Raw genomic sequence first — 27,783 nt, 5'->3', positions numbered from 1 at the left:
CACTTTTTCAAAACAAGTTACAGCAGCTCGTTTTTTTCATTCTGTTACTTCATGTATAAAACATCTTTCTGTTCTTAAAGTATTTCAGACACTGAGAATAGAAAGACACATAAGTTATGATACCTGCTCACTCTGGAAACTCATAGTCTTAAAGCCTAGTTTATTTTTACTAAGAGGAATGAAAATAAATGTTAAAGAGAGAGACTTGGCTCATCTAGCCATTTTTCCTCCAGCCAGAGAATATTTTGCAAGTCTGGTCCCTTGTTACATTCAGCAAATTTCTTTAAAATCTGAAAGCTAAAGTTTGAATGGCTTATTTTACAGTTAGTGTCTATTTAAGAGATGCTTTCTCTAGAAACAGCACAGAAGAAAGACCCGTATTTTACCATTCCAGGGTAGAATAAGTTTCATCTCTCATCATTTACATGTCTGTGTTTTAATGATGGCCTTAATTGAAAACAGACAAATGTGCCATTAGAATTATAGACCCTTGGAACCAAAAGGATCCCCAGAAATCAAGAGGCACCCAACCTTCTTTCTGATTTGAATGAAGACAACTCTGAGAGGTGAAATGATTTACTCAAAGTCCTTGGTGAGTTGGTGGCAGAACCAGAATTTGAATGTAGCTAATTTTTGAACTGTAATATGTTTACCTCTCAAAAATGTGCCATAAGAGAGATATAAGTTACGTTCATTTAGGGGAGAATCTAAACTGAACTTACATTTCAGCTTCTTTACCTGTTTATTGAGCTGAACCAGTCCAGTTACTCTTTGTAACTTCTGATTATTTATTTTTGTTTCTTCTATTCCAATTATTTTATTTTTGTTTCTTTATAAGATTTGGTATTACCCAAAATCACCAGAGTGCTCCTTTTTCAGACTGCAAGCTCTATAATTACATGTCTTTATTAAGGAAGACAGAAATTATGTTTTTTTTTAATATATCCTAAAAAGATATAAGCATTTGATGTGAATTGATCTAAGATTTTGAAGGGAGAAACATACCTGGTTGTGATGGTGGGATTTTTTGGTACATTCCAGAGGCTTAAGATTTCATTGCCTCTAGGCAGGACATGCTCTCTTTTCAAGTTGGTGAGTTTGATTTTGTTGACATTTGTTCCCTCAGCGCCAACATTGACTGATTTGAACGCTGTAACTGAAGTTCACCTGTGTGCCAAGCCCATAGTCTTAACTGGGATACTCAGGACCCACTGGCCTTTGCCGTTGGCCTGGGTGAAGCAAAGAACTTGGGTGTCATTTCAAGAGAACAGGAAGGCATAATGTAATAATGATAAACCCCATTTTTATAAGAGTAGAAATAAAATAATATATATTATGCTCCTAATGTTTGCAAATCATTTTCAGATTGTTTTTACTTTTTCTGAATAGCCCAAAATGTTGCTGGGAGATAGTTTTTATGTTTACTCAGAAGCTATTTCACTTCTGGGCCCAGCACTTGGAAAACACTAATTTTCGATTGGAGTCATTTGTCCTAAGTGGGGTTGTTAGGAGAAGGTAATTTATGGACCTGAGTAAGTCAGGATCCAGAGAGATATAACCAATCTCGGCAATTAACAAATAGATCCTCCAGGGTGAGTTACTGTCGTCCACTTGTTTGTGGTGAGGTGGACATGCAGCTCTGCACAGTGGCCCTTGGAAGCCATCCATATTATGGGCAAACACATTCCTGGGCTTGGGGACATTAGCTTAATTGATTCAAGGTTTTTTTTATGTTGCTCTTTCTACACTACTTCCTCCTATCTTTAAGGTCAGGATTTCAGAATGACTTTCGGTTCTGCTTTAGGATTCAGAGCCTTCCTTGGCACCTGAACAAGGAGGAAATTTGAGGAAGAGGCACATTTAAATTCATTTACCCAATGTGGCTTCTAACTGAATATAACTGTAAGGCCCATGGCTGCTTGGTGCCTGCTGCCTTGATTGTATGGTTGGATCCAGTAGATGAGCTGAAGAAAGGAGTGACATATTGCAAACATCAAGGGGAACTTGAAGACCCTGTCATTTAGGCTGTGATGATTTCTTTGTGTCTTTGTTCAGTTGAAGTGCCTGGGTTAGGGGTGTGAATCATCACTTGGCAGTCTTTAGAGTGGTGATTTTCTCTGGCAGGAGGAGCGTTTACCTCTGACAGATCAAGAGCTCAGATGTAAGCTGTGCTTATGGTCAGGTGAAAGAACAGAGGACAGAAGAGTTTCTTTCAGGATTACCCTTCTGAGTGTTCTTGAGTTGATAGGGCATATCCTTTCTTGCTATCTGTTAATCATCCTTCTTTTTTTGGTTTGGTTTTGGTTTTGTTTTTGCAGCTTTGAGATAGTAACTCTTACTCCTGCTGTATTGGAGAAGTATTGTTTTATAAATCTGTATTTTATGATCTTCCTGTTTGGTTTATGAGTGTGTGTGTTTCCCAGGTATATTCTTCATAGAGATTTTTATATAATCAGGGCAAAACCCAGTCCCCCCTTTACCCTGTGCACATTTTGGACATTGTCACTGTTTCTGTGTCTTTCCTTCTACTCTTCATTGTTCCATGGCTTCATTACTATGTAGTATTTCTATTTTTTTATTGGCTTTATTTTACTTGGCTCCTTTTAAATATTTTTGCTTTGGTTTTCTCATAATATGCATATTAGACTGATTGCTCAGTGTTTTGACTTTATATCTCCTTTCTGGATTTAAACTCAGCGTTCTCTTGAAAATTTTAATTCTGTAGACATTGAAAAATAAAAACCCTCCGACACTTCCCCTTAACTGTTCCCCAGGGTAACCACTGTTTGCGTGTTCTTGTTTATTTTTTCAGTACACAAAAAAGTGTACTTGTGCTCAAAGTCTGTAGACTCCTTTAAATCCAATTTGCAGACCACACAGGCATACACCTAAAGAAATGTGGCCTTTGATTACTACTATAGCTTTCCTTTAACATTATATGCTTTTGTTATGCCAAAAAAACCCCAAAACTATTAGAACCTTTTGATTCAAACTAGAACGTTTGTTTTATTATATATTTGCAATTGATCCTTACACTTCATAATGCCTTCCAATTATTTTACATTTGCCTGTCTTATGTACTATCATTATATGCAATATAATGTCCAATTTTGGAAATGACTGCAAAGAGACATGCCTTTTCTGGCTTAATATATAGTTGTTTACTGAGTATCTTTCATTATAGTGATTTTTTCCCCCTTTTGAACTGCAGACATGAAGAAACTTGCTTAGATTTTGTGAATGATTATTATGTGGCTAAAGAAACCGAGTATTTATCGAGTGCTCTCTCTATGGAAGGCATTGTATTTGGGATTGAAATAAATGCAAACATTTTAAGAGAGCCCTGCTCTCAGAAAACTAGTTGTGTGTACAAATAACAATGTACAGTAAGTACCTAGTAGTCCCATGGGACTTTTTTTGTGTTAAATGGCATCCTAAAGGCAGTAATTCACTCATGAGCCACTGATTAATAGAAGAAGGAATGGAAATAGATTGATGCTGTGAGTCTGAGTTTCAGTGGTGTGAGCAGGGGAACCCGAGGTGGCTTGGGGGATGATGGGCTTAGCTTTTTTTTTTTTTTTTAAAGATTTTTTTTTTTTTATAGAAGCATGTTTTATTTATTTATTTGTTTGTTTGTTTTGTTTATACAAACACTGGGTACAGTCAGAAGTGCTGGAGGGTGAGAGAATTCACCAGAGCCAGATCAGGCAGCAGAGCAGGCAGAAGGACCGAACGAAGTACACTGCTGAGGGGAGCAGCGGGCGGCAGGAGAGGTCTGCGCGCCATGTGGGACCCTCCTCTGGTGGCCGGAGAGCAGCCAGGGATCGAACCGGCTCCGCAGAGGCCGCGGGCAGCTTCGCAACCCAGCGCTCAACCGCTGCGCCGCCACCGGGGAGGCCCTGATGGGCTTAGCTTTGAGGTAATGGTAGGAGGCAGGCATGGACCCTCAGGCAGCTGAAGAAGAAACATGTGAATGCCAAATTACCTTCTGCTCTTTTGTTTTGAAAACATCTCTAGATAAAGTTGTTTGCAGGAGGGTTTAAGTCACTGTGAGTGACACTCTACTCCCCAAACCTCAACTTAGCTGTCTGGACGGTATTTCCCTTCCAGGATTATAGTTTGAAGTTGAGACAGCACTCCTGTTTCGGTAACTTGTTCCAGCTCTAGCTAAGGTTAGTTAAAATGTCCCACTCTTTTTTTTTTTTTTTTTTTCTAGAGGCTGAGTAGTATTTATTTAGCCTTTCGGATTTGAAAGGTGAAAGCAGATAGGATTGGTAGCCAGTAGGCCTGTCCTTTTTAAGAAGATTAAACCTTTCAAATAGAGGGAACAGCACAATATTCTCCCTCACCCCCTTTTCAAAATTGTCTTTCAGCTTTGTAAAAATTGTAGATGGGGGATAAGAGGTATATTTCTGTTCCTAATGAAAACTATAACTATAATCATTTAGTATAGGTTTCTTAATTTATAAGTATTTCAGATGTTCCACTTATTAATTTTTCTGCAAACCAGGGAGCTAGTGTTCTTTAATCTATAGGTGAGATATTTTAGACTAAAGCTAAAGGAAAAATAAAGAAGTAATGTTCTTCCAAGGCGTATGCTACCAGTCCCTTAATCAGGAAGTCATAACATGAAGAACAAAATAGAACATTGGCTTGTTCCACTATCTGGCAGCCCAGGCTGTTTCATACTGAAAGTTTCTCCTATAATAATACATCCTCTGGTCCCAGTTCTACCCATGATGTCATTCGCAATAACTGTGCTTCCTCATCTCTAGGACAGCTGTTCGGTTCTTGAAAGTAACTCCTGACTTTTTTGGAGCAAGACTTAATACTTGGATATAACAAGTAATCCAGTGAATGTACATGGAGCCGGCATGGGAAGTAGCACCATGAATGAGAAATCATTGCTGCTGACTAACTTGAGTATGTTCAGCACTAGTAGTAGCTGCTAATCTGTTGAAGGGCACCCCCACCTCCTAGCACTCCGTGGAACAGCTAATGTGCTAGTAGCAAACCCAAATGACAGAGGTAGTTATTTCCAACAGTGGGTCTTGGGAGATAGGGACATGGAAGGATTGGGAACCTCATGGATAGCCCCCCTCAGGACGGAACTTACTGAAGCTCGTTAACACTCCAGCAGTGCTCACGTTGCAAACTTGAACCTGTAAAGGGGTAGGGGCTAAGAATTCACCTTCCTAACAAGATCCCAGATAATGCTGGCATTGCTAGTCTGTGGCCCATACTTGGAATGGTGGAGGTTGTAGCATACACTGGAATAATAGTATGAGACAACAGACATGTTTGGCATCAAATAGGACAAAACTTACTTAGAGAAACTTAGAGAACTATTTATCAAAGTCAGAGTCCCCTTTTCCCTGATCCTACTCCTTTAACTAAACAATCACAGGCTACATAGCAGAAAAGTAAAGCAGTGTTCACGGATCCATCGTAGAGGCATCTGCGGTGCTCACACTTACGCTCGTCAGACAGATTGTGGGGCCTTGGCAGCACCCAGGTCCCAAGGGCCTTAACAGGCTGTTTGAACAGACTTGGGGAGGAGTTTTGTCATCTGTCCTCAAGAGTACAGACAAGCTTGTCTGACTGCTGACAGAGCATCACTGCTAAAAGATGGTAGCAATTTCCCAAGGCAAAGCCTGCTTCTCACCATGACCTGTTGGGAGCAGGACAGGCCGGTCTCAGAGGTTTCCCATCGTGCCTTAGAAAACATTGCCTTCAGGATATTTGATGATGCTCTGAAGGAACCGCCTCTTCCTCTACCATACACCAACTGGCAGCTGTGTGAACTTGATCAAAAACTGACTGAGGTTGCAGATACCACTTGTGGGAATTAACTACCCCTTCTTCCTCGGCAGCGTTTGCACAGGATGAACCCAGGACCAGAGTAGTCCACAAGCCTTGCTGTCTGTCATTTCTCACCCCTCCCCTCCAGAACAGAAAAAGAACTGGGCCAGGGCTGTTGCATGACACAGGTGAAGGTGTGTGTGTTCTTGTAGACTGAAGCAGTGCCAGAGTACACTGGTGTTGGCTGGAGCTTGTCAGCCAGAAGCCTGGCTTCATAGCCTGGCAGGCAGAGGGTTAAGAACAAACCTGGGAGTGGGGAGGGCTTGTATGGAGAGCCAGGGAGCAGAGGGAAAGCCTAGGATAAATTTGAAACATGTAAATTCTTACCTGCCTTCATCATATCCCAGCCTCTTCATCCCACCCAGCCTCTTTACTAACCTGGTCCAGTCATTGTCTACTACGTGCCAGACATCAGGTGACACAGGAACTTAGAGTCCAAAGTAGGAAGTGACGGATACTATTTCAGTAGATTTTTGCTGCTGTTGGCCTTTACCTTTACCCTTGAGAAAATAATTTTTAGAATAAAAAAGAATAAGAAAAAGAAAAAAAAATATCTGGTCTAGTTGCCAGTATTTGGAAATAGGGAATAACCCGGAACCAGTCAAGTGCCAACACTTAACAGGCATTAACCTTTTAGAGTATGGATGGTGGTAGCTAAGTACCTTATTCCCTATTAAATAGTGCCATAAACACACTGATGCAGCAGACAGGTAAAAATCCAAAAGAATTGCTTCTTAAATTAAGAGACAGAGTGACGTGGACTTGTTACACCAAAGCATTTCTGCTTTAGAAGGCGACCAGGATCAGATTAGCCTCGTGATTATTGCCCCTTCTGGCTATGGACATGAACCCCTCAGGCACTGAAGGTGGAAGTTAGCAGTGGGCCACAGAATAGAGAGGAAGGTATCAGATCTATAAATGGATCTGTGCGTGCGTCTGAGCCTGACAGCTTTTGATTCCTCATTTATGCTCACTGATGACAAAACTGCAGGGAGGGCTGCCGTTAGAAAGATGACATTCTTTTCTTCGCATACCCTCACTTGATTGTTCTTCATGTGGAAGATAGGATGATTAGGTACTAGGAAGATTATATATTTTTAAAAACCAAACATCTAAAATTATCAACTCATTTTAAATCCCTTGGTTCTACCTCTTGGAAAATTTCCAAAACAAGCAAAAGGTCTCCCTGTTGGGTCTCAATCAAAGAAAGGTGTGCTATGACTTTTCTTATGGAAATAATCCTATCCTTAGATTGGCTTTTTATTCAGAGTAGATGCTGTCTTGCTCAAATATAGACCTTTGGTAGAAAATCTTTGTAGAGCCTTCCCTTGTTAGAGCCCCTGTACTGATGTGCAGATACCTAAATGTCTTGTTAAGTGTTGAGTGTGCCCTGGTTTTAAGGGTGGTGGTGCCTGGGTGTGTGGCATGCATAGGGCACAGAGTGGGTGCTCTGTCAATAGCCAAATGTGTGGTTAGGACAGGTCAGTAAGCTAAGTCCCACAGAGGGGTTGGGAAGGGAGAGAGAGGGGCACTGGGGATGGAAACCAAGCAGGAGGAGATTTGTCCAGAGAAGCCAAATGCTGGATTGAGACAGCTAGGAGGACACAAGCAAAATTAGTGGGGATAAGTTTTTGAGTCCAAAGCATAAGCTTTTTCTGAAACTGCTATTTGGAGACTTTTCAGTGTTCACAGAAGTAATTGGAGATTTCCTCCTTCACATCTTGCTTCCCCATGTTAAGTCTATACATCACAGAACATGATTTGCCTGATTTGAGCCTTATCTTTGGGGCCAGTGTACAGGAACATGTTATAAATATCACTCTGAATAAATGAAATATCAGATATCTTCATTGGCTGTAATCCATGCTTATCTCTGAGCCTAACAGATAACAAACACTGAAGCTCAAGCCCCACATTTTCTGACTGCCAGTGGCATATTTCTTCATCTGGATTGTGTTCTCCACACTCAGTGGCCAGCTTCTGGGAGGCCATGCTGTTCCTTGTTACCTTCAATATTGGTAGGACCGAGCACCCAGCAGACCATGTGAAGTGATACTAATTAGTCTTTTCTTCAACTGAAGTGAAAAACATGAGGATTATATATGATCTTGAAACCCTTAGGTTTTTAAAGACCTTTAGATCCCTGTCTTCACCCCTAATAGATCCATAGTCTATTCCTCTCATTCTAATTTTGGTCTGTGATCAACATGATCCTTCCTTGCTCTTACTTGCTGGAGACTGCAGAAGAAATAGCATGTCTGCAGTCTCAACTGACCTTTAAGGGCACTTCATTCTGTAGGTGAAGCCATTCCAATGGGCCGCTGTGTGTACAGTCTAGGTTGATACTCCCTTGAAGGCAGATTTTTAGCCTTAAATCCTCAGGAAGGCATACACCTAAAGTTTGATGTATTTGGTGTGAGGTTTAAGAGGAATAGACTTGGAAAAAATACACTCAACTGTAGTGTTTTGCTTTTCCTTTAACCCCTTTCAGATTAACCCACTATCCTGGGTTAATCTGGTGAACTAAATGATATCCACACTGGCTTCCCTAATAATGGCAGCCTCTAATCTGCCGGTCTCCACACGGCTTTCCCAGTGGGCTGCTGGTGTTCTGGCAGATGCATTGGCTATTTTTTTGCTCTTTAGGATTTTGCTTTTACTGGGAACCCTGGAGGCCCTCAGAGGTTTGCGATACAGACTTCAGCCCAGAGCTTAGCTTCCCAGATGGTAATTAATGTTTACACAAAATGACAAGCACAAAATGGAATCTCTTTGAGCCCTGCCAAGCACCCATCATTCCCCTGATCTCCCACTCTTGCAGTGTTTGAAAATTAATTTGCCTTGAACAAACAGTGGGTTTTTCTCAATTTATTTGTACAGTTTCAGTGACCGAGAAGAAGAGCTGCAAGACGGAATGTCATCCTTCCATTCGTTCAAGTAATTGAATCTGCTAATGGAACAAACTGGTCTCTGTTTAATGATTTGAAGAAAAGAGATGGGAGGAAAATAAAAAGTATTTTAGAGAAGCTAGACTTTTTTTTTTTTTGCCTGCAAAACAGCATTGGAATGTAGAGCTATAGAAATAAAAATCTAAACCTTGAAAGTTTAAAGTATTGCTAAATTCTTAGTTCAGTAAGGCAAGTTTTGCTTCAGTTATATACAAAATATGCTTTAGCAGTCTTTGCTACAGAGAAGATTCTGTTTGAGGTAACAACAAATAAGAGAAAGTGTTTAAAGAATGAATATTGTGAATATTGTTGTAGATGGAAAGAAATGCATATTGATTCACAGAACTTTGAAGCTTCCATATGGGTTTCTGGGGTTCTCATCATTGAATATTTTAATATTTATGTTCTCACTTTTAAGTCTGGGTTCCTTATTCTTATACTTTCCAATCTTCTTATAATCTTCTGTCCTTCCGTGTGGTAAAGTCTTGGTGACTCTGTCATTTGGACAAATAAATAGAGAAGTTAAACAGAAGATGTCCATTTCTAGGTGATAAGAATTAGACATTCATAAAGAGAAAGCTGAATGAATAGATAACTGTGTTGCCTGATGCCCATGCCTCACGTGGCTTTCTTAATGTTTTTGGAGGCATTCAGATTTGCTGTATTATGGCCTTGTAGTGAGTGAACACCAATAGTGCTTTTGAATTGAGCAAAAAGACAATTTTTTTTTTTTTTTTGCAAAAAGACATTTAAGGAGCCTTGTAAGAGCTTTTCTGCCACCTCCTCTTCCTCCATCAACATTCATTGTCCATTTGACTTCTATCCACATATACCCAGTTAAATCCAGTTAGAAATGTCAGAGAGTTCAATGAAAAGCTAATGTACATTTATCTTATGCTCATTTGTGAGAGGCAAATATTTGTCTCTTCTTTGGGTGAAGAGTTTTGTTAAAAAAAAAATCTATCCTGGGCCTCCCCAGTGGCACAGCGGGTTTAGCGCAGCGCTGTAAAGCTGTCTGCAGCCTCTGCAGTGCCGGTTCGATTCCCGGCCCGCTAGGGAAATTCCCACATGGCACTGCAGACCTCTCCTGTCTCTCCCGCTGCTCCCCTCAGCAGTGTATTTCGGCCCTTCTGCCTGTTCTGCTCCCTGCTCTGTCTCTGGTGAATTCGCTGACCCTCCCGCGCCTCTGGCCTGTACCCCAGTTCTTGTATAAATAAATAAATCCTTTAAAAAAAATCTATCCACTGGGTAAAGGCAGTTTAAAAAGACTTGGAACAGTCACTTTCTCAGTTAACTTCTTTTGATGGTGGAGGTGTTACATGAAGGAACTAATTTTAAAATATAGCTCCCTTTTGCCACTCTTTTCAATAATGGCGCATATTTCCTATAGAAAATTTGGAAAGTCAAAAAGAAAGTGCAATTTAAAAAATTAAAGTCAATGGTTATTATTTCTGAATGATGGGATTACAGTGAACATCTGTGCGCACACACACATATACACACACAGATAATAATATTGAGACTATTGGTGATCATGTGCTTTATTTTATTAATAGTAATATTTTCCATGCCATTAAATATTTTTCTACATTGGTTTTGGGAACATTAATCATTTATTTTGCACTCTATATTATGGAAAGCACTTAACATGAATTAATGACATTAATTTCCACAGCAACCCTTTAAGGTGGTTACTGAGTTTATCTAGTAGGTTGATATCTGGAGACATAGCAGTTCATCATAAGGTTTTAATACATCCAATCTCATCCCTGCCACACCCAGTAGTCCCTTTGTGTGATATAAAAACTAATTTATGACATGCTTTTATTCTTTACTTCTGCAACAATTACCTACTTAATATACCTATCTATAGACATAATTCTAAAATGTGAGTAAAGTCCTAATGAAAGAAAAACAAGTAGAAAGTAATTATAATAACATTATGCTTTGAAGTACATAAATGCTTATGTGCATTGGAGACAATGAAATGGTCAGATGCTTGAGTCAGTACATAGAATGGTATATAAATACAGCTGCTACAAATACAGGCATATGGGTCATAGCAATTCAGGAATCAGGATCAGTCTTAACATTGAAGTCATAATTTTCCTAAATAATAATCAGCTTTTGGTCAAGTATCATACATAACAACAAGCAGTAGTTACATTGCTGTAATTTAGAACCATTGATTACATTGCTGTTTGTTAGAACCATGTAAAAAGTGATTTTGTATTTAAAACCTAGAGTTATGTTCTGGGTTTTTCAGATCTACAAGTATCCATTGGGACTTTAGCAGCGAGTGGATGTTGTCTGGGTTTGGCCCTCACAGTGTATCACTAAGAGCCACCCATGCCCTCCAATCATGACAGCCAGGTACCCCACAAACCCACAGACGTGCAAAACTCCCCCTCCGGGTAGTATCCTCGAAGGAGAAGCATCTCTTACATGAATTGTTTTCCTTTTGTGTCGTAAAACACCAATGAACCCAAAAGGCAGGAAATATTTGGGAGATACATTTTTTCTTTTTTTTTTTAATTATATATGTATTTTATATCATTCTTCCTTTTTGTACAATGTATGCTTTCTCCTCTCAGGTATAGTCTCTGTATAATTCCCACCACCAATTAATTTCTAAAAGTTACAGATCCAAGTGTTACATGATTTTTGTTATTGTAAAGGGAGCTTTACATTTTTTATGTTTTGCCCTTTCTGACTGGTATAAAAGCCATTGATACTTGTGGGTTTCCTTTATTTGGACACCTTGCTGTGCTCTCTTATTAGTTCTATTATTTGTTCAGCTGGTTGTCTTATGTTTTCTAACTTGGCAGTTATATTTTTTGTAAATAATAGTTTGCCTCTTCTTTTGTTGTATCTTTGCTATTGGTTTTCAGTTTAAATGACAGGAATCATTTCTTTCTTCAAATTTAGTTCACATTGTGGATCACTGTAAGCACCTATTATCTTTCATGGTTAAAAAGTGGGGTGGGGGTGTTTATTGCATACTGTTTTAAGTTTGTTTTCACAATAAGGTTTTTTTATAATGGTCAGTTTTAGTAATTTATATTTTTCATAAAATTCATTTTATTTTCAAATTTTCTATAAATTTATCCATAATATATTTTCATATAAAATACATTCACCATGACTATATTTATGCCACCTTTCAGATTCCAAGTTTTGTTTGCTTTTCTTTGTCTTGCTCAGACTTTAAAAATTAAAGATCATTTTCTTTTTTAGAAAAATGTAATAGTTACAAAAGCTAAGCTATGGAAACAACCCAAATGCCCCAAAATAGATGAATGGATCAAGAAGATGTGGTTCATATACACAATGGACTATTACTTAGCAATCAAAAAAGATAAACACATGCAGTTTGCAGCAACATGGAGAGATCTAGAAGGGATCATGCTCAGCAAAATAAGTCAGAAAGAAAAAGAAAAATCCCGGATGGTCTCACTCATAGCAGGAATTTAGAAAACCTAAATAAGAGACCAGGAAAAAGACTAATCAATACAAAGTAAAAATCAAAAAGCAAAAATCAAAATCAACTAGTGGGGGGGAGCGGGCAGGGAAAGGAAGGACTAGAGTCAAAATAAGGGGGGGTGGTACAAGGGGTACAATTGTATGGGGAATATAACCAAAATGAAAATGCATACATTGTGCAAAGATGAAAAAAGATGTAAGAATTGTATAAAATAAAATATTTTTTAAAAAAGTAATAGGTAACATAAGCACATAGTTCTGAAATTTAAATATATGTAGATATCCTGTAAAATATCTCACCATCCTTCAGCTCTCTGCCTGTCCAGTTCTCACTGTCCTACACCCCAGACAGGTAATCACCACTGTCCATGGTTTCTTTGGTATTCTCCCAGAGCTTCCAAAGTAGAAATGAATATGTATTTTCCCCCTTTTCACTTAAGTTATCATATGCTTTACTGTACACACAGGGTTTCACACTCATTTTTACTGCTACACTCTTTTCCATTGTATGACTATACCAAGTTTATTTAAAAGTGATTACATTTTAGTTGTTTCTAAAATTGCAATTCAAACCATGATCTTTTTTCATTGTGTCTCTGGGCCAAATCTTTACACACCAGGTCAAGAGAACTCCTTTATTTGACTAAATGTTGCCAAATTGCCCTTCACAGAAGTTGTAGTATTTACATTCTACTAATAAATTGGAACTAGTATTGCATTTGTTTTTAAGGTTTTTTTTGCCTGTTCTACCCTTAAGTTTAATAGAAAAATTGTTTCTGTTCATTTAAATATGATCTCCATGCTGTAAATTTACCCTTTTACTGTACAGTATGCAGTGTAATTTTAATTTGCATGCTTTTTATTATAAGCATGATGTGTTATTTTTACAATCACAAGAAGAGGGAGATTTTAGAATCCCAAAACATAATGAATAAAACTTTTAAATAAGACTAGTCAACGTGCACATTCTTATGTCTTTCAACCTCAGCAAATTTCATTCTTTGGCAAATTCAAAGCACGCAGAGCAATACAAAATGATTTTTTGTGATGTGTTCTTGCCAATTTTGGAGAAGCACAGTAAAACAAATTGACTGTCAAGATGGAAAAGCTTAACTGGGAAGGTACAGTTATTGAATAATTGAAAGGAAGAGGAAATGCATTACCGATTAGCCACAAAAATGCATGACGCCTAATCTGTGCCTCAAGAGATTTGTGTAAAAGGGGAGTCATAAAACCGTTTCAGCCCCAAAGTTCTTACCAGCCTTCAAATCTGTCACTGCCTTGCTTATCGGTTGCAGTAGCAGAGCTTTGATGGATTGATGATAGCTTTCAGGGTGAGCTGAAGTTTGGTATTCCAGCAACTCTTTGTAGCTTTTCTAGCCCTTTGTACTGTCTGGTTGTACTTAAACATTTTCACTGAATCCTGCATTTACTTTTACCTGCTTTGTTTGAGGATGTTTGCTTCTTAATGGGCAGCATAGTGTAAAATTAGAGAAAAGGCTGTTTTGGTGGTGGCAAAGTTGGGACTAAAACCCAAGGCCTGTGACTTAGTGAACAGCCAGATGATCTTCCAGTAAGCAGGTTTCTTAAATTTTCTGGGCTTATTATTCCTCCTCTGGATGAAATCCTGGCTACTCAGACTGTTTCTCAGCATCATGTGGGTGATTCTCAGGCAGATTCTGGAGCCTCACCCCAGAGCTGTAGAATCAGAATCTGCATTTTCATCAGATCCTCAGGTGATCTTTGTGCACATTTAAGTTTGAGAAGTGTGGGCATGGCCTCTGGATTCTGGTCTTGTCCAAAATTCTGTGCTTCTAGGTTTTCTGTCATTCCTCATACCCTGTCCAGATGGACAGGGTACTCCGGGAAGGTTTTTGTCTTCCCACCTCCTCGATTGTCAGTGGTGACAATGGCTCCAGTCTCTTACTCCAACTGTGTTTACTGAAACAATGGACACAACAAAGGAGACAACAGTGAAAACCAACTCCATTGCCTTTACAGAGCCTTGGGAAACGAGCCCAAGACCGAATAGTGCCTTCTGCAAACTTGGCTGTGTTGTCCAAATTCATTAAATAAAGAACAAGGAGACAGATCCAAGCTAGACATAGGAAGTACTTATCTATGTATTTCTGACGTGCTTTCTTACCAGCAGAAGTAAATTTAAATGACATCCCCTGGGTGCTGGCCCTTGGAAACAAGGTTTGCTTTTTTTATGTGAAGAAGAAACTTGGTTTAGACTTTAATTATTGGAGGAAGACTTTAATTGAAACTTAATGTGATAGAAAATATTTCTGTATTTATTCTTTACCATTCCAGTCCAGAGAGAACAAAGCAGTACAAAAGGATAAAAACATGTTCCTGCCATTGTGTGGAGCAGAATGATCCTAAATTAGCTGTCAGGGTGGGAAGAATTCCTGTTTTCACACATAGAACTTCTCACTGAGTAAAACCTCTTTTATTTTATGCTGTATTTTTGGACTGTTTGTGCTTTCTCTCCAGGCCTAACAAACAAACCTCTGTTGTATGGAGCCTATGGTTTTCATTGACCTTGTATAATTGCTTGCTATGGAAAATCTTGTGAAAATGATAGAAAAAGCATTGAGAGAGAGGCAGAGACAGAACATCTGCATGTGGTGTCTGCAGATAAAGGGTCTTTCTTGGTGATTTTTTTTTTTTTTTTTTGACGGAAAGGGGTCTGTCCACATCAAGTATCTTGATGTTCTATTTCACCCCACAAGTTAGAAAAAGTACGGTTTGGGGAATTCATAAAATTTCAGTTTATCATAGGCAGAAATCTTCCTTTCTTTCTTTCTTTCCACCATGTTGATGTGATTGCTCCAGGTGTGTCCGAGGGACTTGAATATGGCAAATTTCTTTGTAGCCAAAAACTATGCTTTGTATGTGCAACCAATGTTGGTACAGGTTTTATCTGTTTTAGCAAAGGAACATTGAAAATAATGAATTGCTTTGCTGCAGATTCCAGGGAAGAAAAATGACAAGAGTATATTGATGAGAACATTTATACAAATTAGTAGGAACAATGAGAATACCGGGTATTTTTCACACTTGGTACAGTGACATAGGAGGAGAAGATTCATGCCAAAAGGCAGTTCTGTTTGAAATGCCTAGAACATGCTCCTCATTTCCGACAGTATTGTCATCTAGTCTCTTCCTGTTTGTAACATTTCATAAAAGAGAAGAATGGATCTTTTTGTACAAAAATGTAGGAAAGGTGATTTTTCCCTGTAGATACATAGGAAAGTACTTACTCATAAATAAGGCCATTTCCTTCTGTTTAATGCCATTAATTTGTTAGCAGACACTATGGAATTTGACTTACAAGATAATCAAACACCCCTTGTATATACTATATTTGGCACTGAGATCTTTAGACTTTTGGTGACAAACATACCTTTTCAGTTCATACAGGAACGTGTATATTCTACATTTCTCTTCTTGCTTATAGAATTTTACTTAATTGTACATCTAGCAGCCCACCTTTTTTCCTCATTTGGGTGAGTGGTCCAGGGGAATTCTTTTCTAACATGTAGATAGAGTAAATTTGACTTAGATTCACATTTGCACCTTTGATCTCAACTGCTGCTGAGATCAGTTGGTGAGTATTAGGAGGCTGAACTTTTGACCAGAAGTTTAGCACTTGCTAAACAAAAATTTTTTCTCTAAATGTCAAATGTGTCCCATCAGACAAAATGGATTTGGAAGAGGAAGGCAAGACCAAGAAGGAACATCTGTGTGTGGTTAAATAACATTTGCTTCATTTACTATTGAAAACACTTCTCTTTTGTAGATTCAAGAACTGTATTTGTTTTAAACAGGAAAAATCAGCTTGTTGACTATTGTTTCTTAATTTTGCTTCATGAAAGGCTTTGCCAAGATGAAGGAAAACATTCATTTTCAGATTCTCTGTGGCCTAAGTTGCTTTCTGGAATGCAGTCTCCTCCGGCTGGCTTGCCTTTCTCCCTGCAGGGCCAGGGCTGCTGGAGGGGGCCGGGCTCTTCATCATCTTTCCATCTCCCACTGGCGCGGTTCATGGTGTGCTTCTGCCCCGCACTGCAGGCGGCGAGGATGGGACAGGAAGCCGGGCACGGCACAAGGCCATGTCATGGGGGCTGTATGATCTGGTCTTGGAGATTGCTTTCTCCTCATTTCATACTCATGTGTCATTGCCTCTGGTTTTGTCTTTGCTCTCCCCCATACAGATCCGGAGTTAGGTGTTGGCACACTACCTGAACATGACAGCCAGGATGCAGGGCCGATTGTCCCCAAGATATCGGGTCTAGAGAGAAGCCAGGAGAAGAGCCAGGACTGTTGCAAAGAGCCGATCTTTGAGCCTGTGGTGCTCAAAGACCCCTGCCCTCAGGTCCCACAGCCGCTTTCCCAGCCCCAGGCGGAACCCCAAGCCCGAGCTCCTTCTCCGGACCCCGACCTGGTGCAGCGCACAGAGGCCCCGCCTCAGCCCCCACGTCCAAGCACACAGCCACCACAGGGCCCCCCAGAGGCCCAACTTCAGCCCGCTCCACAGCCTCAGGTGCAGAGGCCACCCAGGCCACAGTCCCCCACCCAGCTGCTCCACCAGAATCTCCCACCTGTGCAGGCCCATCCCTCGTCTCAGAGTCTCTCCCAGCCACTGTCTGCTTACAACAGCAGTAGCTTAAGCCTCAACAGTTTAAGGTGAGCCAACCTGCTTGGTTTTTGTTTTGTTTTTTGTTTGTTTGTTTGTTTTTTCCTGCTTGACTTTTTGCCACTTTGGGGACAGGCAGGTAGTAGTGGATAAAAATTCCTAAAGACACCGTATTCCTTGTGGAAAATAAGCTAGAGATGAGGACAGTGAAAGGGGCTGTCAGGTGAGCCTCGCTATCCTGAGTGTACAGGTTGGGTCAAGTCAGGTAGTAAGGACATTGTTAAAGAACTAAAACATCTACAGAGACTCCTGGAGGAGGAAGGCAGGAAGGAGAAAAATGCTTAAGACACAGAGTTGAGGGCACTGCACCTGGGAGCTGCACCATTCATTTGTGAGAGGCAGGGACTCGAAACCTGAGAAACTTCAGAGATCACTGACTGTTGGAAGATTCTTAGAAGAAGGCTGTTTCCCTCAGAGTGAGGCACTTTGAAGAAGCCACCTCTCTTAGCAACACCAAAGGCAGAGTACTCTGGTTTGAGTTTTTTTTTCATTGTGATTCACTTCCTCCGAGTGGGCCAGGCAGGCAGAGAAGAAACAAGCTGTATTAGAGAAAGAGAGAAGTCCCTGCGCAGAGACCCAACTCTCTTTTGTTTGACAAATTACAAAGAGCAGTTTTTAAAAGTAGCACAATGGAGACCTCCAAGGAAGAGCGAGACACCCAGGGTTCAGGACCAGGTGTCCCCCACCCTTGGGTGTCCCGGATGGTTATACTTCTAACCTCTCACATCTTGAGGGGCTTTGTATCTTTGGTTATTTTCTTTGTGACAACCCAGTGACTGGTGTTTTGGGGATCTCTTTCTTCCTGTCTGTGACAGGTGAGGGAATAGCAATCCCCCACGGGGCCATCTTCTGACCCCAAGGCCACTTCTGTGGCCTCTAGACCACGGGGGTTATAAGGAACCTGCATTCTTGGTCTCACTTCTTCTCTGTGCTTCTTCACCGAGGAGGAGGCAGACAGACGGTCATCGTTCTTATTCAGTTTGTTAACTGTAGTACTTGACAGGAAATGAGCCTCATGGAGGTGGGCAGGCACAGGGCTTTCTAGGGGCAGAAATTAGATTTTGGCCATGGAGGTAGGAGTGGACCAAGTTGAGAGCAGAATCAGCCTGTTGGAACCCAACATGTGCAGTAGCTGGAGCAGCAGTTGCTGTTCTGCTGGGTCAGCAGTGGTGATAGAAAGTTTCAAGGAGCAGTGATTTCCAGAGAAGGCTGCTGTGTGCACGGGGGTGGGTCTGTAAGGCAGGGGTGAGAGAAAAGGTGTTGAATGGCTTTGGACAGAGAGGTAGGAGTTTGTTAAGAAAATTAATTGCTTACCTCTATTTTTGTTTCTTTTTCTGTTTCACTCCAACAGCAGTAGCAGAAGCAGCACCCCAGCGAAGACTCAGCCTGCCCCTCCTCACATCTCCCACCACCCCTCAGCCTCCCCGTTCCCCCTCTCACTGCCCAACCACAGCCCCCTGCACAGCTTCACACCCACCCTCCAGCCCCCCGCACACTCACATCACCCCAATATGTTTGCCCCTCCCACTGCTTTGCCTCCTCCACCACCACTGACATCAGGGAGTCTGCAGGTCCCCGGACACCCGGCGGGGAGCACGTACTCAGGTAGGAGGGAGGCGCTGCCTTCCTTACCTGTGCCTCCCATCTCCCAGCTGTCTGTGTTGTCCCTGATTGCTAGGGCTTATGATTTCTTGATTTTATTATATGTATTCTTATAATCTTCCTCTAATTCTTTGTGGGATAAGAGTCCGCAAAAGTATGTCCCTGCACCCACACCAACCCAGCACAACCAGTTGGCTCGCACACTGCCCGAAGACAGCCGCTGTGCTGGAAATCAGGAGGCTTTTCTAAGTTCACCCACGGAGTGGTCAGCCAGACTGCGTGTGTCCTGTTGCCCAGGCTCCTGAGAGAGTGGCCATGACTTCCCAGGCCCATGTCTGTTTCACTCCACGATCTTCTGTTGCACCCTGGTTTGAAGGGTTTGCTTTAGCTGGGCCTTCTCTCCTCCTGGAAGGGGTGATGGACTTTTCATGACAACAGATCCAAAAGTTCAAGGATAGACTTAGTGTTGGCTCTCAGTCCTTTCTTCTCTCCTTTATTCATCAGGCCCAGGGCCCCGGTTTGGCGCTTACTATAGCCTTGTTGCACCATGGACACAGAGAGCTGTGCTGCGGAGACTTGCCCTTGAAGAGGCAGGAGGGCCTTGCTACTCTAACAAGTCACATCTGTTACCAGCCTGGCCCTGCTCTTATGCACTCACATATATTAATTCCTCCTGAAAACAAACCCGCAAGGCAGGCAGGGTCATTCCCATATGATAGATGAAGAAACTGAGATCAGGATGTGCAATTTCCCACACCCAGGGACACTCACCTGGCAGTCACAAAGCTGAAAAGTGACTCTGGCCATTTGCCTGGAGTCTGTCAGTGCACCTCCCTGAGAGACCACACCCCCTGAAAGCTGAGAGGCTGGTAGAGCAATCAGGAGAATTCACTTGTGTCTGGGCCTTAGGATCTTCTTCTGGTTGTCTGTCCCCTTCCACCTAAGGGCCCAATTGCACCCCTGCAAGCCTCAGCTCCTGTGCCTTGGCCCTCAAGTCCCTCTGTACTCAGGATGTCCTATTCTGAAGGCACTAGATGTGGCTGGAAAAGGTGTCATCTTCTCCATTTCTTCTTTTCCAGAGCAAGACATCCTGCGACAGGAACTGAATACACGTTTTTTGGCCTCTCAGAGTGCTGACCGTGGGGCATCCCTGGGCCCTCCGCCCTACCTGCGGACCGAGTTCCACCAGCACCAGCACCAACACCAGCACACGCACCAGCACACACACCAGCACACCTTCACGCCGTTCCCCCACGCCCTCCCGCCCACCGCCATCATGCCGACGCCAGCACCTCCCATGGTGCGTACCCCAGGCAGAAATGTGAGGATAAGTAGAGCACGACTCTTTTTTTATGCAGCTTGGTGGGGTTGGGATGGGCTGTTGGGGCACAGGAGATTGGATGGGGCGTGATAGCCATTTAGGGGGCTCCTTGGCCTAGAGAGAAGGGAACTTGCCCTGCTGCAGGCATCACTGTCCCAGACCCAACACAGGAACTTTTTTTCTGGACAGTTATATCTGATACTGTGGTGAATTTTAGATGTCCTCAAATCAGTCACATTCAGTGTTGGTAATTAACTTCTTAAAGGGTCATTTTGGTTTTTTGAGCATCATAGGAGTTGTCACCAGATACAAAAAGTGTCTGTGCTTTGTACCAAACACTAACAAAAAGTGCTCACAGAATCCTGGAAGGCAGGAGGAGGGATGGACGGATGGGAAGTGAGCTGTCAGGAGACTCATACCTCACTGGGTGCCACCTGCTCTACAGATGGTCTCCTTACTCCTGCCATGTTGGAGGCCTTCTATTTCTTGTGTTTCATAAGACAGCACCCCAGTCTGATATTGGGCTCTGTCAGCAAGTGGTCAGGGGCGATGTGCCCTGTAGAGACAGAACCAGCCTGTGGTAAAAGGTGCGGTGGCCATGACAGGTTCTTGTCCAGATGGGGATTAGCACCTATCACAGGAACCAGTTAGAATTTCTCCTCTTGCTTAGGGCCTATGGAAAGTTTAAGTTAAATTAAAATTAAATAACCTGATAAAGTCTTGTCTTGAACAATGAGTGTTAGATTGGTGTGCTTTCTTAATTTTTGATACTTAAGGAAATAAGTATTTTAAGGTAATTTCTATAGACTTTCTGAGAATAGATTTGAATTCCATGAGTTTAGGAGGAGTTCCTTTCACCAAACTCTTCCTTCCCCCCACCCCCATTTTGGTCAACTGACTGTTTTAAAATATTACTTGAAGGATATATATTTTTTAATTTTATGTAGAATATTAGATATGAAACCTTGAGGTGGACATTGTTTCCCTACAGCAAAGCTTGTATCTTTTTTCTGAATGAGTTGTATGTTTCCACACTTAGATTTTTTTTTAAGGTCCTATTATTTTGAAAGCATTTATGCCAGCCTGAGCAAGCTGTTTCACAAATAAATTAAATCTAACTGGGGGGAGTTACAGGAGGAGGAGGATTATTTAGAGGAAAGAAGGGGGTACTATTTCCTGCTCCAAAGAAAACTTCCAAGACCGAGCCTGAGTTGTTTTGTATTTGAGCATAATACATTTCAGAAGACAGCTGAGTGTACACTTCTTCTGCCAAAGAGAAGCTGAAAATCGAGGAAATTCTCTGGATAAATCAGACCAAATGCTTACTTCTCTCTGATTTATCTAAATAATTGCCTCTTTTCTCTAAACTGAGGTTTAGGTGTTTGGTTTGAGTCCATCTCTAAATATAGAGTAGAAAGAAAAACACAGTTGTGTGACCAGGACCTAAAAGTACCATATGGGTTCTCACTTTGTTTTTTTTCCATTTCTGTTGGTTTCTTGTCAGAGTGATGCAAGAGCTCAGAATTTTTTCCTAGACAGTGAGGTTCTGGAGTCTGACAACAGCACAATGACAGAGAAGCTTGCGTAGGGCTATCTCCGCTGATGCAGTAAACAGAAATGTAGATTCTTTAAGTAACTAGCTTTTGCTTTGATCCCTTTACAGTTTGACAAATACCCTACAAAAGTTGACCCATTCTACCGGCACAGTGTGAGTCTTATTACCCTGCTACCCATTTGCTATGACTGCTTTTCCATTTTGTGCTCTTGCCACAGACCAGTCAATGACTAGCAGCCTTCCTTAATCATCTTTGCAAGATTCCCATTGCTCCTCGTCACTTTGGATGCTTGCTTTTGTGACGTTTGCTTGGGTAAAGATGCAGTATCACCTTCTAAATCAAAAGATTACAAACATGCATAAGACTTTTGAAACAAAGCTGAACTTCTCTGAAAGCCAGGCATCATCCATCCTGCAAAGTGAGGCATCTGCTGTTGAATCATTATAGTTTCAGGAGTCTCTGAAATTACAGAATTTTAGTCTTCAGTTGCAATGTCTTTAACACAGAATTCCTGGAATTCAACTTGAATTATTTCTTCCAAATAGCAAGTCCCCTATCTTTTTTGACTCAGAACTGTTCAAAAATCTGATTCTGTTCCCTCTAGACCTCTTCTGCATGACTTGTGTTGCTAGTTCTGAGCTTGTTACTGTCAAAAATGTAAGAGGTATTTACCTCTAAAATAAATGGTCTTAAAATTGAAATATATCATTTTTTTTCTTTAAACTCATTATTTTTAAAACTGTCTTATGCAGTTTTAACAGTACATTCTTGAAAAGTTATGTTCAGTGACTGTAAGTCACTTGTAAAGGTTTTCTTTTTATACAAAGACCTTGAACATCTTAACCATGTATTTTGATTATGGAGTGAATACTGCATCACTTTTACCTCCAATTTTGCAAGTTTCTTTGCTCAGTGGTTTGTTTATATTTTTTAATGAAATCAGAAAGAAGGACTATTAATAATTGCTTGTAGCCTTGTTGATTCACCATACTCAATTATTCTTGCTTTAGTTTTTGGATAGTGTTATCATTGAATACTAGTGCTCCTAATAGACCCACAAAGCCTGTGAATTCATTCCTACAATGAACCAGATAGGCAGATACTGTATTAGTCCTGACTGTGGCCAAGAAGTCAAGACTAGAAAACATTAGAACTCATTTAAGAATTACTTACTCTAGAGACATTCAGAAATAACTCCAGGAAGGCCTCTCCAGAACGGAATGAGAAAAGTGCCTTTGAGTGCTGCAGCTGTCCGCCCTCCCCTACACTGTCCCAGTACTATTTTGCTCCAGCATAATAATTTTTAAATGGACGTGAAAAGTCCAGTAGCCCTGTAGGTTTCTGTTTGGGGGTCTGTCCCATGAATGGTGCCATCATTAATGATTATCATGTTTCTGCCCTTTGTCTCTGTCTTACTGATTTAAGAGTGTTCTCAGAAAAAACTGTAGCGTGCTCAACAGGTAGCTCAGATTTGCTTCCTAAGACCAAATGCATTGCCTTTTTATGTGCGTATTCCATGGAGGGTCTTAGATCTGAGATGGAGAATTAGTCTTGAGGCCTGAGTTTTTGGAAGGTTTATGTTTTATTACTTACATGCTTCAGATTCTCAGTCCAGGTAGTTACATTCTAAGAGTGTCAGTAGACTAAAGCAAAAGGAAAATGTGAGAACATTTTTTTTTTAATTGAAAACATTAAAGAAATACCCACCTAGAGGCAGAGCAATAGAAATTTTAGTGTGTTTTAGTGTGGCAGGTATTTAATTACCCTGCTTCATACAGTATACTGTGGGAGAGTTATTTCATATTATTAGTCATAGCGAATAATACGTGAAGTACTTATAGTCTCCCCTGCTTTGGGGATTAGGATGTTATAAGGGGAATTAAGATGCAATGCACTCAAGTATCTAAAACACAATTTTAGACTTAAAAGTAGTTTTAAATGAGGGCACTTGGCTTGCAATCACTGTTTAAGTGGATTTAGTTCAATATCAATTAGTCTGAAAAACTTTGCTGCATCATTGAAGGGAGCAAAATGAGATAAAGACCAACAGAAAGAGTACGTGCCCTGAAAGCAGACAGGATTGTGAAATGTGAATTTCAGTCATTACCTAGAAATAGCTAACATAAATGCATTATTACAAAAAGCTTGAATTATTACTCTATTTTTGACATACCGTGCAACCATATGGGTGGGACATTACTTAAATATCTATATGGTGTTTTCATCAAAGCAAATGGAACCAGAACATTAGAATCTTATTAGAACATAAGAATCTTATGTCAAATTTTTAGAAGGAGGTAAAGATGCATTTGAGTGTGTTTTTCAGTGTTGTATATTTCTTTCCTCCATGTGTCCTCTATAAAGCATTAATTCAAGAATATTCATATTCTTAATTCAGAATCACTCTTCTCCCTCCATTGAGGGATCAGACTGACATGGCTAGGGCTTGACCTGAGTGGTCTCCGATGAGCTTGTCCACCTTCTAGAAATATGGGTAGCTCCATTGAGAGTACATACAAAGCCATTTTATTTTACCCCTCCACAAATATTTGTCATCATTTTAGATGAGACAATTAAATTTTCCTCTGAAACTGCCACTTCTAGAACAACTTAATGAAGCAAGGATTGTGAATATTTTCTCATTTCCTCAAACTATTAAAAATCTAAAAGTACTAATTGAGTTTTAATGGTATAAAATCCTGGAACTCATAAAGACTTGCTTCTTTTTCTTCCTTTTTCTTTTTTTCTTTTTCTAATTAACTTGTAATTTTCTGGGCATCTTATTTGGCTCAGCACCCCTCCTGTTTTTGATATGCATTAAAATCTCCAACCATTTAGGGCTTCTATCCGATTTAACAATTAATAATTAGAAAAGCTCCCTTTCTAATGATGTCCTCATCTGGGACATCATTTGTTGGCTGATTGATTCTGAACTACTTTTAACTTTTTAAGTTAAACATTCATGGCACATCTGTGTGATCATTTCATCATTGCTTCTTGACTAATAGCATCAAACTGAGATTACTTGGCTTGCTAATGTTGATGTCTTTCTATGGGAAAGGAATTTGAATATATCATTTGCCTCCTACTAAAATCTTTTTTTCCCTCTCCATCTCTGGCCACAGCTCTTCCATTCCTATCCTCCTGCAGTATCGGGCATCCCCCCTATGATTCCACCCACTGGCCCTTTTGGTTCACTACAAGGAGCATTTCAGCCGAAGGTAAGAAACCTTACAGTGAAAACAGGCATATTTATAAGTGGAGCCTCAGGCTAGCGTGCAGGTGATTTCTTCATTTTCTCTCACTGGCCAGTGGCTAATTTTTTAGATCCAAACTGAACATTGGGATTAGAGTGAGAATTTTTTTTTCTAGTCCATCTAGTTTTAAACCTCAGCGATAGTTTAATTTTCAATTGGTATTGCCCATGTCATGTAATCTCAGTTGAGCTAGCATTTCCTATGCTCTTTAAAAATATGCAAATATATATATATATATATATATATATATATATATATACACATATGTATGTATATATATATTTCTACCAATATTGTAGATATAAGCTTCTGGTCAGAAATTTATGAAATGTCAGATATATGTTCAGGTGGTCCTTGAGGTACATATTATTAGCAAAGATGCAGAACTGAGACTTCAGTGATTTTTATTAGAAAGGAGGAAAAAGGTACCAAACTAAAATTGTGTCTTTTTAATTCTGTAAAGTGAAGATTCTTCAGCTCATTCTCCCTCATTCGCTCCTCAGCCCCATCTGCCTGCGGATGGAGGGCAGCTCTTAAGACTCTCTTCTTCTCTTCTCCCTCTCTGCCTCAGTCAAGTCTTCCCACCCCTCAACCGTGGTTACATTTGCCAAGGTCAAGACTGTCATCAGTTACTAACATCCTAGTATGAAATTAACCTACTACCCTTATAATCACTAATTTTTTTTTCTGCCCAATCGGTGATGTTCTACTCAGCTTGAGCTGGAGTTATCTCTGAAGGTCAATATTGAGGAGTAATTCTCAGAACTGTACCTTTTTGTGCCTTCAAATCTACTATAGGGGTTGGGTAGGGGTTCATCCTATTTCTAAAATAAGACACCAATTTTGAGCCAGAGTCTCCCCTGGATGAGCACATATTGCACCTCCGAAGTCATGTTGCCTTAAAATTAGAAATAGAAAAAGAAATTAAAAAGTGTTGGGGGTGAGATGCCTGTGCCTCAGAAACCACATTTACCTGCATGGAATTGCAGCTTCCATGCCAGCCCCTATACCCTTCCGCTTGTTACCATGGCCGTGTTGAATATCTAGCTTGGGCTCAGGTGATGGTGATTTTTAAACTCCTCCCCCCCATATGCTCTTTACTGCTCCCTCTGAGGTAACCTGGCCTGTCCCCTCTAGGTTACAACAAATCTCTAGTGCATCCCCAAACAGCCTGGTAGGTCATTTAATAAATTAGACTATTTCCCTCACTCACAATTATCCAATCACACAGAAAACTACATCTGGGCAAGAAAGTGTCTCTCCTGGTGTTGAAAATAGGCCTTTCCAGGCCATCTTACTGATTGAATATGTAGATTGCAGTTCATTAGTGGAGTTCTTCATATGTATGCAAATCAGGCTGTTAACAACTCCAGCGTAATTGTTAGTTGTATAGCAGCTGATTGCTTTTCTTTCTTCCATTCCTTTTTTTTTTTCCCCTCCCCTTCTCCTTTGTGCCTAAACTTGAGCTCTTTTTCCACACGACTTAACTTCCTGGTGTGAGGGGATTCACAGAAGTTCTGATTTCTTCAATAAAATTCGGTGAAATTCTCTCCGAATCTTTCATGCACTAGAAAGTAGTGGCTACTTGTGCCTGCAGTAGGCTTTTTGTTATGATGGTTGTTAATTCATAGGACAGAAACCTACAGATAAGATTATTGTTATTAATGATATTAAGAATGGTGGTGGGAATAGGAAAGATGAAGCAGAATTACTTTAGAAATCATTTAATAGTAGGTCTGTGTGGTCCCTGAATTAGGTTCTCTTGTCCCATTTCCACCACTGCTAATGAGTAATTACTGAGTGTTATTCCTTGTTATTGTCTGCCGTTTAAAATTTAGAGAGTTTGCTTAATGTCTGTAAAACACTTTCAGTTCTTCTGATGAGAAGCACCTGATACAGCAGATTATAATGATGTTCACTTAAGCATTTCTTGGAATGTTTGGTGATAAAGCAAAAAACACTTGACAGTAAGGGCTGTCGGCATCTGGGAAGGAGCTGGGATTCAGGAGCAGCGCTTGCATGTGTGGCTTCTCTTTTTTGTGGTCTGTGCTTTCTGTGACAGCAAAATATGCTAAAGCTCATGTCTCTGCTTTCAGATGCCTTTGCTGGAGAGGGCAGTCTCTCTCTCAGGGGTCCCTGAGAAAACAGGGAGCAGGTTCTCCTGGAGAACATGTCTGATCACTGAAAAAATGGGCCTGTTAACTCTTGTGTTCCAGAATGAAACAAACAGAAACCCCACAAATGTTTCACTTCTGTAATTTAAAATGAATAGATCTTGCTTTCGTGTCGCTGTTTGCTTCCTAAACTGTGGTTTCATTACATTGTAGACATCCAACCCTATTGATGTTGCTGCTCGACCTGGGACAGTCCCTCACACACTGCTCCAAAAGGACCCAAGGGTAGGTACAGAGTCAGACTTGGTCTCCAGTGGTGCTCAGGGTGTTTGTATGGGGTGACCAATCCAGAGCGCCCACCTTCCTCAGCTCCTTTGAATGGCTGCTGACTTAACTGTTCCTTCTAGTTTGTGGAAGAAAATGACACTCTTAGAAAACAAAGTCTCTTGTGCCCTATTGTGCCCATATGACATAGGGGAGAGGTGAGAAACGGCTCATGGCCCAAGCCCGGAGCTGGACACTATATTGCTTCTCTAGTCTCTACTCAGCTGATCTTCTCTGTTGACATCTCCTTGAATTTCTCTCACACAAAATAAAGTAGCTGTAAAATGTTTTGAATGGAAAAGCACTAAGTGCTTTTCTTCCTGGAAGTCAGGACACATCCCAGCTTTCCTTGGGTCAGGAAGTCACTGTATCACACAGCTATTCTGGCCCACTACTTATAATGTGGTAAGGATTCTTTCTTGCTCTTGAGCTAAATAAAATATCCATTATGCTTTGGTTATGTTGTTTATTCATAATTCATACCTCTGCCTACTTCAAAAAAGAATTTGAAGTTATACCATAGATAGAATCTTGTCTCATTGATTATTACTTATATTCCTCTTCATAGTAAATGTGCAGAAATGATTAACAACATTGTCTTTTGCCCTGGATAA

The 27,783-nt window shown here is 40.6% G+C and overlaps 1 protein-coding gene across 3 annotated transcripts in view; it reads left to right on the top strand.

Annotated features, from left to right (window-relative positions):
• AUTS2 (activator of transcription and developmental regulator AUTS2) overlaps nucleotides 1-27,783 on the top strand; it is a gene marked incomplete at both ends in the record, with an annotated part of 1,071,450 nt that overhangs the window by 1,028,185 nt on the left and 15,482 nt on the right. The window contains 6 exons of one of the 3 annotated variants that reach the window (XM_084249185.1): nucleotides 16,514-16,985; nucleotides 18,350-18,600; nucleotides 19,677-19,897; nucleotides 21,582-21,626; nucleotides 24,600-24,695; nucleotides 27,059-27,130. In XM_084249185.1, coding sequence (XP_084105311.1) covers nucleotides 16,514-16,985; nucleotides 18,350-18,600; nucleotides 19,677-19,897; nucleotides 21,582-21,626; nucleotides 24,600-24,695; nucleotides 27,059-27,130 — 1,157 coding nt within the window. Of the gene's footprint in view, nucleotides 1-16,513; nucleotides 16,986-18,346; nucleotides 18,601-19,676; nucleotides 19,898-21,581; nucleotides 21,627-24,599; nucleotides 24,696-27,058; nucleotides 27,131-27,783 lie in introns of all 3 variants that reach the window. The other 2 variants (XM_084249184.1, XM_084249186.1) reach the window with 2 other exon arrangements.

Source organism: Talpa europaea (assembly GCF_964194135.1).
Source record: "Talpa europaea genome assembly, chromosome: 12".
Lineage (NCBI taxonomy): Eukaryota > Metazoa > Chordata > Mammalia > Eulipotyphla > Talpidae > Talpa > Talpa europaea.
This window is presented reverse-complemented; position numbering and strand designations above follow the sequence as displayed.